The sequence below is a fragment of the Corvus cornix genome, chromosome 6 (genome assembly GCF_000738735.6).
Source record: "Corvus cornix cornix isolate S_Up_H32 chromosome 6, ASM73873v5, whole genome shotgun sequence".
Classification (NCBI taxonomy): Eukaryota; Metazoa; Chordata; class Aves; order Passeriformes; family Corvidae; genus Corvus; species Corvus cornix.
The window spans coordinates 26,846,353-26,859,862 of NC_046336.1; the positions used below are offsets into that span (position 1 = coordinate 26,846,353).

A 13,510-nucleotide genomic window follows, 5' to 3' on the forward strand; every position below is an offset into this window, starting at 1 on the left:
AAGACCTGCAATCTTGTCCACAAGACATGGAAAGAGGGAGAAGCAGAGGTTCAGTGTCTGTCCATCCCAGCAGGTCTCACCTGGAGATGATGGCTGCAGTCTGGAAAAAGCTGGGTCATTCTACACCTCTCCCGAGGGAAGAATAATTAGCTTAAGTGTTTGCTTTATTGAGTTTTTTCAAACAGAACAAAATGTATTTCTTTACCACCCAAAGGTCCCCCTACTTTTTCCAAACCAGCCTCACTGCACTCACAATGCAAGTGGCAGTATTTTATAGCCCGAGCAGCTTTCACCACTGGCTGACCTCAGAAATCCACAGCCATGCCAAGTTCTTTACTCTAAGCCTTACAGTCCTCAGCAGCTCTGACAACAATTCACAGAACAATGTTCCCTTCACCCCAGGGGCAGGACAAGACATCCTTACCCAGTTCCCAGTCTCTTACCTACCCGCAGAAAGTCCAAGTATCTGGGAGCCTGAGGCCTCCTTTCACTCCTGAGCCTTTCCCAGCAGCCGTCCGAGGCCTTGTTCCCCGCACCTTAACTCTGTAACTCCCTCCTGCTGCGGAAATGGCAGTGATGCTAAAAGGGCCCACAGAGGGCACGGCCACAGCCCTCCATTCTAGGAAAAGACGGTGAAGTGCTTGAGGTGTTACGGGGACAACAACAAATTAGAGAGAGATGGGCCAGCTGTGGCCAAAACCTGGGCTATAACCCCCACAGCTCACAGGCCAGTCCTATCAGCCATAATTAATTATCCCCTGCTGGGCTGCTTGTTAGCCTGGCAGGGGCCCTGATGCCCCTCATCGCATCCCAGAGCCCTGCACCAACCTGAGGAGCTGCCTATAAAATCAAAGCATTCTGAATTCACTGAACCAATATAAAAGAGAACACTGGACTTTTTTCTTCCATCTTTGACCAGACTTGTTAAGTTTACAAATGTATTCTATCTGCGTTTTGGGCTGTTCTGGCTTTATGTGATTATTGAGTGTGTCTCTATTTCATGTTTTAAACAATGTCATCAATGCCAACAGCAATTAAAAGGAGATACACATATACATATATATATAAAATATATATATAGATACATGTATGTGTGAAAGCATAGAGTAGAGGTTCCCAAGCTTTCATTTTGTTGTTATTATTAGCAGCAGTGGGTATTCTCATCTCTGTATCAGAGACAGCACATCTGCTGGTTGTACACCCAGCTAAGAGCTACCCAGAGCTCTTGGAACAGCAGCCAGAGAGTCTAGCAAGGGATACTTAAACCAAAACAAAACGAAACAGACAACACCCCCCAAGGCACACACTTTCATCTACTCAGTTCAAACAATGCACACACATTCCTGTTTTTTGCCTAGTCTCACACATTAATTTTTACCTCCTGGAACAAACAGAATGGTTTCTTTTCTGGAGAACAGGTTACTCCTCTGCTCTAGCACAGACTCCAACTGTACCATGGGCAGAGCAAAGGTTTCCACCAAGCACACTCCTGCTGTCAGTGCAGCTTATCAGAAATGAAGAACAGTGACAGAAGCTAAGACTTGCTGCTGTGGGCATGCACAGTATGGTGTGTCCCCAAGTAGATGAAGTCAGTTCACTCTCACATTTGCTGTTTCTTCCAAGTTGCAAAGCTGTCATTTGAATTTCAATGCCGACTTTTTTCAGAAGAAATACTTCAGTCCTTTTCAAACATTCTACAAAGATTAATGACTTAGAATGTTTAGAAATTAGATGTTAATTCCAGTCTAGTTTCAGTGTTCTAAAAACTCTCCTTGAAATAAAAACGCATTCACATGTTATTTCAAAAAATTAGCAAATAATAAACAAAGTGTTCTAATATAACCTCAATGTTATTGTCAATTTTGACTCAATGGTTTTGAATAATTATCTTTTTCTAGTTCATATGCTGTCTCTCTCACTACTTCTATATTTAAATAAGCCACCATTGAGGAAACAAACAGAAAACAGAAAAACGAGCTGTCCTAGCACTCTTACAAATGGGTTGTTAATGTCCCCACTCAAAGGAGAAATTGTCAAAAAGAAAAGCCATAACAGAGAATTTTCTTCTTACGCACTTTTATTTTATTGGGGTTTTTTACATCTTTGATAGAATTTTTATGCAACTATTATGCCACAATCTATGATACACAATGAGAGTGGAAATCTGTCATTTACCATTTATATTTCTATGTTAATTTTGTTTTCTACCTCTGCATATACTGTGGCATAAGTGCATTTATCATATTTCATGCAGCACTGACTGCCTTATGCAAACTGAGGATACAATAAACAGAGTATATTTTAGCTGCACTCAATTCTTGCTACAGAAACAAGCATTCATAAAAGCATTAAAATACTTCAGGGGATGGTTACTCTCTATCAGCTTAATGTTTTGAGCTATAGAAAGGGATAGGAGACAATATTTGTGGCTGTCAACTGCAGTACTTTCCAAGTTCATTAGGTTTTCAAAGACTGAATTAGCTTAAATGCTTAAGTGAGAGAAAAAGCCCAGGGCAACCAGTCTGATTTAAAAGGATGCTACAGAGTTTCACAAACATTAGACTACGTTCAGTTCTGGATGCCATGGTAAGTACCTTACCACATCAATTCTACGCTCTGACAGAAGGATTGTTTCTTCACCATCATGGTGTATCTGAGCCAAATAAAACGACAATATAAGGCACACAGGCCTTTTTGAAAACCTGCCTGGGTATGTAGTACCTGATCATAGCTAAAAGTTTTTAATTACAACTTTTTATTTTGATGAGACAAGAAGCTTTCCAGCATCACCCGACTCTTTGAATCAGACATAAGCTGCCATGCTTTGTTATGTCACAGTCCATACAGCAGCAGCAGGGCAAAAGGTACTCCCAGAGCAAAAGCATGTCCAAGGAGCATGCTCAGGACAGGCAAGTGGAGATGGGGTGAAGTCTCATCTCTCTGTTTTTCAGTCACTTCTTATGCTGTCTCCAGGTGGCTGCTCAGCACATCCAGCCTGACCCTCCCTCAGGGCACTGCTGGGGCACAGGGCTTTGTGCAGCTGCTTACAGCTCCCTACTCCGGCACACGCGTGGCCATTCCTCTGTACCCCACTGACACTGCTCACCTCACCATTCCCTCTGCCAGCCAGCACAAAGATGGCAAAAAGTCTCCTGCCACTACATAGGTTAGCGCTGCAGAAACCTGCAGTCACAATGTCCACTCAGAGCCAGGTTCTCCTGGGGCAGAGGGAACAGGACTTCTTATATCAAGAGGGGAGAGGAAAGCTGGGCTCACCTGCCTTCTAGCACTGTGGAGAAAGCACAAGCAATGGTTCTCAGACCATCCTGCCATGCAGTGCCTCCCCAGAAGCCAAGCATTACCTCTCAGGAAGAGAAACAGCCACTGTTGCTCTCTCCCCTCCAGCATCTCCTGTTCATCAGCCCCATGACACAGAGCAGCTCTTGAGGTGGCTCACTATTATGTCCAAACTGAAAGTACATAGCAATTGATACCCTAAATTGACAAATAAACATAAGGGACCAAAAATAACCATTACTACTTGTGCAAAATCACAGCATGTGCTTTTGGTAAATCAGCAGCTGTTGCTTGCCCACCTTCCTTTAAAAAAGGGTGAGTAAATCAGGAATAGCCACTTCAGAGCTGAATTTTTATCAGCAAGGAGCTGTGAGGTAGGGAATAGCACTGGAGAAAGCTGAGAACCCACTGCTTGTTGCAAAAACAGAGATTTCTCATCCAAACAAAATCTTGTAATGGTCAAAGAACAGCAGATCTTAGTGGTATGGTAAGGGAAAGAGTGTTCATCCAAAACAAGGATGTTTACAGGACCCCACAATTCCCTAATACCACACAGCATCAAAGCAGGCAGCCCAGCACCTTACTTTTGAAGTCGTTTGATGCTGAATTCTCCTCGTGATCACCCACTGCTCTGTCAGCTGTGGTCTCATGTACACTTCTTCCCTCCTCAGCTATCCCCAAACAACCTTTTCCTGGCCCCTTTTACTTCTGCCCTCCCTGATCTCATATCTAAGTGGTTCACGTTACTTACTGTTATCCCCCAGTTGAACAACTTTGTAATGTGACTCCCTATTTCCAGTCTCCTCCTCACATCTCCACGTTACCTCACCATCTCCTTCCAACAAACATTGCTGGCACATTTCTCTACCAAAACCATCTACCAACTCTGCTTTTCAGTTTCATCACTCTTCTCTGATATATAGACAGAAGTAAGTAATTTATTTTCCTTGTGTGCATAACTATGGTGCAGTCCATGCCTGCTCTACTTACTTACAGTACTTAGACAGTGCCCATAGACTGAGATATGAGCCTCACCAAGCCAGACATTGCATCTTAGGATAGAATAAGCTTCTTGTGTCAAAGACATCCCAATTTAAATAGACAAGTGACAGAAAATGGTAGAAGGTAAGTTGGAATTGTTTTCTCCTTATAAACTGGGGAGCAAGGTACACAGTAATGAAGTCAGCTGCTGGATCCTTTTATTTGGTAAAGCAAAAATACATAATTTCCAGTATTCTCCCCACTTTCCTTTTGGATGCAGTGTTTTAAGAGACTACCAGTCAGAGACAGGTCAGTAGCCTGCAGTTAGAATGTCTTTCCCTCAAAGGCCTCCAGGTTGAAAGCTGTATCCAAGAATCTTCGGAGTGACACCAGATGCATGTTCTTGTTGCCTGTGGCAGCTGCAGCAGCAGGCTCTCGGCCAACATACCTGCATGACAAGAAGAATTGGGCAGACAAATGAGGTGAAAAGAGAGACTATTTTGACAATAACAAGCATGAGAACATGCTGTTTAATGCATTCAAGTCAGCTTGGCAGATTTGGAAATTTAGTCATCAATCTTTCTTAAATAAAAATCAATCTAAGTTGTACTAAGTTATACCTTCTGGTCAGCTTCCCTCTCTTTCCCCCCTGCCATCATTGTTAAGCTGTGTCTTCTCCCCCATCCCTCCCAGGACAGCCAGGTACACTATCTCATAATTAGATAATTTGCTTTTGGCAATGAAGACTCTCATTCCTTTGACAGCTGCACAGGCAGATCTGAGCCAATCATCTAAAATAAATGCAAAGGTGCCTGGACTGAGCTCTTACAACACCTGTTTCCTCCAGAAACCTAACATCTGGAATAAAATTCTTAAAAAAGACAGCATCTTAGACAAAAGAGAGCTAAGTGCTGTGCTAAGTAGCAATAAATACAGACCTAGTTGCTACTGATTTTCCTTTAGATCTACAAGAAGGAGCAATATGTGCATGTTGTATTTGAGAAATAGTAGTCTAGACATTTCCCTCCCTCACCCAAGAACCCAGATTCAGGGGTTTTGATTCGTGAAGAACCTGACTAACCCATGAATACCTGAAAACAACCCCAACGAAATTTAAAAGCAAACAAATAAGCCCAGGAGACAGAGCAATTGTTAAAGTCTCATACCAGATAGGTCGAGTGTGGTTCACAATAGTGCGGAAACGAGGTTTGACATAATCGTAATAGCCACTGTTTTTGTGCTCCTCCTGACACCAAACTAGATCAGCAGTTGGATACTTATCAAGTTCTTCTTTTAGCAAGTCAAAGGGGAATGGTGAGATCTGGAAAAAGAGGGTAATAATTGGAAATGCTTTCTCTTACGTGATATTAGCCCATGGTGAGTCATTCCTTTTTCATGGGGAGTGACTCATGTTTCCCTAATTGATTTAATGCTCAGAAATGAATACACAAGTATTTTATAGTTGTACTGGTATGAACAGAAGTAGGTCATAGTCCAGACCACCTGCACTCCTACAGCTTTTTTAGTGAAGTAGCTGTAGCCTGTCCTTAATCAGTGAATGACAATATAGCTTCGAAGTGTACTATTCCCAGCATTTTAACCTAGCAGACTGCATATACAAATTTAAGGCACTACCATATTGTAATCTTCACTTTGTTATGTTGTTCTGGAAAAGCTGTCGTGCCTTCTGGGTCTCATTGTCCAGTATGCTATTGATGTGTTCCTTCTCCACAAGGCCATGATGGATTAGACTATGTCTTCTAAGATGCCAAGTGCTAGAAAAATGCTATCACCATTGATTCTAGGAGGAGTGTCTATTTAAAAGCACAGGAACCCAACTGACCCTGTCTTCTGAGGATCAGGGAGCTCACCTGTTCAAGTCTGGTTATAGCTACTTGTTTCTCCAGGTCCTGGTTCTTCCTCTCTTTCACAAGGTCATAGTACACTTTTCCTGTGCAGAAAATCACTCGCTTGACCTCATGTGGTGCCTGAGCTGCCAGCCCATTCTCAGGAATCACACGTTGGAAAGTGGTACCTAGTTAGATTAGATTACCAAATTAGAAAAAGTGCTCTCAGGGGACCTGACATTTCAATAAAGCAGCCCAAGAAACAGTCTTTTAGTCCTTTACTGAGCAGGCAAGAGGTTGCAGTGATCAAAGGGTTCTCCTGCCTCTCTGGTCCTACTTTCCAGACTGGTAACTTGGCTAAAGTGACTTTCAGTAGTTCAGTTTCAAGAAGTTAGAAGACTGTCAACAATCCAGTCTTTCACCACTAGACAGAATCACATTAACAGGTTTTTAGCTTTGTGTTGTGTATTACATCTTTTAAATTGATTGGACAGCTCAGCTTTGCTTCCAGTTTGGGGTTTTTTTCAGAGAATCACCTGAAATAATGTTTCTTCTTTCCAAGATGATCTCAACCATGTAACATTAATACAGCTTTACAAAATTTCAGAATATTCTTCTAGAAAAACAAAATATATCCATAATGCAACTAAATCTGGCAACTGCAGAAATATTTTCCCAAGCACACACATTACTGCTGTATATTTGATTTAAACCTCTGTTTGAGAGCCAAAGCAAGAATTAGCACAGAGCTGAACCATATGTATAAGTGATAATGTGTAAGTACAATTTCAGATGCATATCTTCACTGCTACCACCTCCCAGGAATACAATTTGCTTGGGATACATGAAACTGGAAGAGGGACTTGAAGGTTTCTTTGCTCTCATATATGATTGAGTAGAACTATTTCCACATTAAACGACTGCAGAGTAGCAGACAGCTGCACAACCTCCTATTCTGAATCAGCACACCCACTTACCAGGAGAATAAGCTCTTGTTTGAACCATTTATCTCAGGGAAGAAAAGCAACAGCACAAACATATCAAAGAGGCACTGATTTATGTCAGAATTATCCTGTCCCACTGAACAGCAAAATTCATCATTAAAAAAGACTGAATCTGTGCTTCACTGGGTCAGCTGGAGTCAGTCTTGCTCTCTCTCAGCTTTCTATTAAAAGCAGAGCAAAAAGGGTTAGCTGAGAGTCAGAAACACTTTAGTACCTGCTGTCCTCTTCAGAAGAAACATGAAAGTACGTCAGAATTCAATGTTAATTACGAGTCTGGCCACAATTGAGGTTAGCCTGAAGTAGAGGAGACTCCCAAGTCCAAGTGACAAATCACAGAGCCTACAGAATTTCTAATCTGACCCATTCTACAATGCTTTTAAACAGTAATAAAAACAGCAAATGCCTTTGCTTGAGAAGCATATTTTACACACTTAAAAAAAGAACATAATGCAATATTTAAGTACACTTATACAGTGTAAGTTGCTTTTAAAAACCTGAGCAGTTGTTCTCTTCTGACACCAGTCAAGACACTGAGTAGAACTGGAGACAGCCCAGCACATCTATGCCCACATTCTCACTCTGAACAGTCACTAATTCCCCACCCATTACATGTCACTGCATTTCTTGATGCCACTCCAACACAGTCTAACCAGTGCAAGGCAGGACAAAACCACTGCAGTGTTTGGTGTTCCCCCTGCAGTAACTGTGTATCTCTTGGTGCTGATGGCACGCCAACAACAGCTCTGAACTCACTGATCTCACTTTAGATCACTGGTGTGACACAGCAGCCCCAAAACCGAGCATTGTAACAAGAACTGGGCACCTTATTCTTCCAAATGGTCCCAGTGTAATTACAATCTATCCCTCAATCTTGGTCAGGAGGCATGGGCAGTACACAAAACAAGTAAATTTTTATAAGAAGAGAAAAAGACCAGAGGAACATAGCAGCCTCTTGAGGGGAACATCCCTGCAGAGACGGGAATTCACTTTCCATTAAGATTAATGGCTGGTTATAAGGTAAGCCTGTTAAAATTAAAAATCTATATGTGAAAGCGAATTTTTCAGCAAAAGTCCCTGCTAGATCTCACTATGACAGCTGAAATTATGCTGAAAGAAAAGACAAACTCTGCAGAGCAGATTCTGTTCTTCACAGTCTGACATGCAACTTGGTATAGCTAATTATTTCTCCACAATACTTTGAGGTGACCTACCAGACACCATTTCATCAAAACTGGATTTAGCTTCTGGGTGCCTCAGCAGTGACTTGGGTGTCAAAACAATCAGCTGTAAGACAAAGTTTTCCAACACTCAGGAGCTGCTTTACCTACATCATTACATGCAACATCTGTAATACTGTGCACACAAAACCCACAAACTGAGTATGATATAGAATAAATTAATATGAACAGCAAACACAGTAAATTTTTTTCCTGTTTTGAGAACCATGAAAGTTTCAAAATTATTCAGAAGATTTGGGTGGTCTACTCCTTTTACAGGTTCTCAAAATTCACTGCTTATGCTTCTTTTTGACAACAAAAGCAAATCACAGGCTATGAACCAGTAAAACATTCAACAGTTGTATCTTGGGTCTTTGAAGTTCCAGCAGTTAGACATGCAGGTAATGGCTCTGCAACCTGTTAGCTACATCATTAATATCTTGACAAGCTCATCTGAAGATCTGCACAGCCAGATGGAAGCAAAGCTGAAAATCAAGTTTTAGAGCCATAGTAAGTCAGAGCTGAGCTTCTTTCTATCAAACTGGCAACTTCAACCTGTGTTCAGTTAAGGTTTTTCACCAGCAATCCTTATTCTTTTCAGCAGTGTGTCATATGCAAAGACCACTCCTTGTTGGAGGGCTAATTTACCTGGAATAATCAAGTCCATTAATGCAACCTTACCGGCTTTCTGAATGGCAGCAAGATCTGCCGTCGGAGGACATGGAAGTAATTGGCTGGAGTTGAACAATTCACCACAATCCAGTTGCATTCATACAGCTGGGAAACTTCAAACTGCTCACTGAACTCCTGAGAGAAACATTAAAGGCATTAGAAAAATATCTAAAAGATCAGAAAAAAGGCTTGAAAGCCATCCTTCTATTTCTGATTCTCAGCAACTCCCTTCCTCAAAAAATTTATTTAGCAGCTCTCAGCTGAGATTGTTTTATTAGCTAGGGAAGCATCCCTACAAATCATTCCCTTCTGTTTCTACTTCTTACTAAAAATTCATGCAAATAAACACAAAAAGTTTCCATTAATTCAGAAAAGATGGGAAGTCCAGGAAGGAAGATTGAGGAGGACTAGGACATCAGCAGATAGAAGACACAAAATAGAACCTCTTTGAAAGAATGTTAAACTATAATTCAACTTTTGAGTGTACAGTTAGTTTTCACTCTCCCATTTTCTTGGTAGGTATTCCATTCTCTTATACCATTTTATTACATAAATTGAATATGTTTTCTGTTTACATATCTTATGAACATAGGGAGTTTTTATCCATAGCTACAAATGTATATATTAGGTAAGCGTAGGTATAGGCACAATTATATTATAGCATAATAATCTAATTACAGATTGGTACAGCATTTAACACAACCTCCTTGAACTTCTACCTTCTACAAAGAAAGTTGTAACTTCCTTATTATGTGCCAGTGGCAGTGCTTAACTATAGTCAATCAAACAGGTCCCTAATCTGCCAGTACAGTGACAAAAAATCACTTTTATATGAGGAGGAACATGGCTTTGAGAAGATCCTTGTCCCAAGGATAAGAAAGTCAGGGACAAAACTGAAATATCCATTTTATTTTGCTTAATTGGTGGACTTTTCTATTAATGCATGGCAGTGTTTCTTAGGAAATCTGCAGTGGGAAGTGGACGCCCAGCACCCTGTAGAGCTATGTAATTTATCTGTAGAAATGAATGACCAATCTATGAAAGTCTTAGCCCAATCAAAATTAGAAGTTGCTTATTTTCATGCTCCCAGCAATACAATTTAGCTCCATTGCAAAGAGCCAGGGTAGTCTCACTTGACCTCCTTTAGAAATTGGCTAGACACCTATTTGCAGTACACACAGCAACATAAACAAGCAGGATCACTGGCCCTGAGGAACAGCCATAAAAAGATCATGCTGCCAGAGATTAATTGTATATGACCTCAGCTTTGCAATGAGCAGCAATGCTGCATGCTTCCATTACTTTTCCTGGGATCAAGTTAATGTTACACCAAGACTTGAAGCTAAATTCTAACCTGCTATACCTAGCTAAAAGGATGCTTCTAACAAAAAATCTCAGATGTGAAAAGCAAGAAAAGGACAAAACTACTTACTGGATAGGCATCAGAATCGTCATTGCTCATCTGCAGGAACCTCTCAGGCCTGGCTGATGAATGCTCTGGACCCTGGTAAAGGCATCATATAAAGCAATGTTAAAAGGCCAAATAAGCAGTAAGACATCAGTCTAGATCAGTCACTGCATGAGTACCTCCTGTCCCCCTGGCAGCTCTGCACCAGCTGCACACCTGCCCCCCAGCCAAAGGCATCAACAGCACCAGTGAGAGAGAGCACACACCACAGAACAGGAATTCCTTGTCTTCTGTTTTCATAGCAGATCAGGTTTCACATGTATTTCCAATGTTTCTACCAGCTACAAGTGATTTCTACCCTCAGTCTAGCTGCACAATGGAGACCAGTGGAAAGGCAGTGGATCCATGCGGGCACAAGAATGACCTTGCTAATGCAGAGCAAACAGGAGTACAAGGAATGCCAGGAAGAGAAACTCTGGGTGCCTCAGAGTACTGCAGTGACTCACACTTCGTGCATGCTGAAGAGGAGCAAACACAAAGTTAACTGCTGACTACTTTTGCTATCTTAGCAACAAAAACAGACACAGGATCTCTCCTACCATTGTTCACTGTTCGGTACAGGACCAAATACCTAGATGAATGCTTTAGCTAAAATGGATCAAAATACACAGGCACATTATCTGCCAGACTAACCTATGATTAATTTCTGCCTCCTCAGGAGGTATTTTATGTTCTGTCATTACTGAACACTCCCATCCACTGTCTCACTAGCAGTACCCACGGCAATTTCTTGAATTGCACAAACACTGTTAGCTCCATTTTACGTTAGCAAAACATGCATGCTGGCCACAGAAATTATCTGGAATAAGGAATGTAGCAGAAGCTATTATTTTTCCTTTTCATCTCCTTGTTTATAAAGGATCACAGAAAGCTGTGAGGAGTGTGAGAATGCAGTGTGCTTTTTTATGTATTGCTAATGCCGATAGCCTTGGCTTGTTCAAGTGACAGGTAGCCGTTAGGAAGGGCTTTTATTTTGCACACAGCTGTGAAATATTTTAACCCAAACACAAACTATTACACCTCTCAACTCTCTCCATGTCTCCTAAGCTAATAATGTTCATAATGAGATTTTTTTCTTTTCTTGCTGGCCACCTCTCATCATAACTTCTTCTGTCAAAATCTTAATATATGATCTCCAGTATCAGTCATTATTCTGACAACTAGTAGTCCACCTTATTGAACACATCATCCTTCCTAATTTCAAGTGCAGGATTCCAGATCCATAGGAGGGACACAAAGATCATAAGAGGACTGGAGCACCTCTCCTATCATGCCAGGCTGAGAGAGCCTGGGGAAGAGATGGTTCCAGGGAGACCTTTTACAGCACCTTCCAGTACCTAAAGGGGACCTACAGGAAAGCTGGAGAGCAACTTTTTACAAGGGCAGGCAGTGATAGGACAAGAGGGAAGGGCTTTAGGCTGCAAGAGAGCAAGTATAGGTTTGATACAAGGAAGAAAATCTTTGCTGTTAGGGTGGTGAGGCACTGGCACAGGTTGCTCAGAGCAGTTGTAGGTACCCCATCCCTGGAAGTGTGCAAGACCAGGCTGGATGGGGCTTTGAGCAGCCTGGTCTAGTGAAAGGTTCCCTGCCATGGTGAGGGGGTTTGAATTAGATGGTCTTTACAGTCCTTTCCAACCCAAACCTGTGAAGTAGACTGAATCAGACTCTGTGATTCAGTCTACTTCATGGACTAAGGGAATTCAAAGGATAAAAACATTCTGTTGGGAACAAAGGTGTAACACAAACAGCCTAGAACTGTGCCTTGTATCACTGTTCCTTTGAAGTCTGCCTCCACTTTGGAGGTACCAAGTAATCTCGTCACAGACAGTTAAGGACTTGAGAGCAAGGAGCAAAGCTGCACAGAACTATGGTGCACAGTAACAGCCCAGTTTAGTGTACCACAGCAGCAGCCCAGTTTATCGTAGCACCTCTGCAGTTCACATGTTTGTAAATCAAATCCTGCACTAAGCAAGACATACACAGCACAAACCCAGTGCTTCACAAGCACACTGCAGTCAGTACACTGGGAACAGAGATGTTACCAGCACACAATTACAGGAGAGACAGGTGAGGCTTCCCCACCACTCACACACTGCCCCAGCAACAACCTCAGTCCAGAGCCTCAATGTTCACATCCATCTTTGGCTTCTGTGCTGACACCACCAATCAGACTGCCAGCAACTGCTGCGTGGGATGGGGTAGGGTTTATTTCTACTGTGACCACCTATCCAGTGAGACTTACACTGAATCCATTAGCTACTTTCAGATGAGTCCCCAAAGAGCCATTAGGCTGCAGAGTCTTTCAATCACAGCCAACTTGCCTGTGAATGCATGACCTAGAGGTGAAGGGATCCATATCCCATTAAAAATCCTTCCCCAAATCATCTTATCCCCAACACTGTAGTTATAGAAAGACCAGCCCTCCTGTAATGAAAAGGTCCTCTGGGAAGATAAAAGATTTCGACAGCCTGGTGGGATTCTTAAATATTCCAAAAACAGCTAACACTAGTAGCAAAATAAGCATGTTTCAGAAGACCTGTGCAAATCTTTGCTGCCAAGTGGCTACAGGAAAAGAAAGATTAAATGTATTGTAAGTAGCGGAGAACCAGCCCCTTAAGCTGAGTGCTTCCCTGCAGAGGACCACACCTCCTGCTGAGGGCTCATTCAGGCTCTCTCCTCAGGATTCAGTTAAAAAAAAAAATTATCAAAACCCTTATGAACAGCATCAGACCCTTTATTCTTTAAGTACAATGGAATGGAAAGCCATTCATAAGATATGAATGCACCCCAGTGTATCAGGACAGGATCATAATAGAATGGTAATAAACTAAATTGTTTGTGAGAACAGAAATGACAGAGTTTGTGGTGAAAAGGTCTAAAGCATTTATACAGATGGAGATTGCCACTGTGGCACATACGATGCTTTTTTAATAGAAAACTAGAAACATGCATGCAACAATTAATGAAGGTTAATGTATTGAAAAGGAGAAAATTAACCTTGCCTGACATGATGTTCATGTAATC

The 13,510-nt window shown here is 41.7% G+C and overlaps 1 protein-coding gene across 3 annotated transcripts in view; it reads right to left on the bottom strand.

Moving 5' to 3' along the window:
• Window positions 1-3,573: 3,573 nt before the first annotated feature.
• The window catches only part of OGDHL (oxoglutarate dehydrogenase L), a 49,237-nt gene continuing 39,300 nt past the window's right edge, over window positions 3,574-13,510 (bottom strand). For all 3 annotated transcript variants that reach the window (XM_039554072.1, XM_039554071.1, XM_020583878.2), the window contains exons 18-23: window positions 10,451-10,522; window positions 9,028-9,153; window positions 8,341-8,413; window positions 6,150-6,313; window positions 5,445-5,599; window positions 3,574-4,726 (exon numbers count right to left, since the gene is read on the bottom strand). In XM_039554072.1, the coding sequence (XP_039410006.1) occupies window positions 4,603-4,726; window positions 5,445-5,599; window positions 6,150-6,313; window positions 8,341-8,413; window positions 9,028-9,153; window positions 10,451-10,522 (714 nt within the window). In that variant the 3' untranslated portion in view covers window positions 3,574-4,602. The remainder of the gene's footprint in view (window positions 4,727-5,444; window positions 5,600-6,149; window positions 6,314-8,340; window positions 8,414-9,027; window positions 9,154-10,450; window positions 10,523-13,510) is intronic.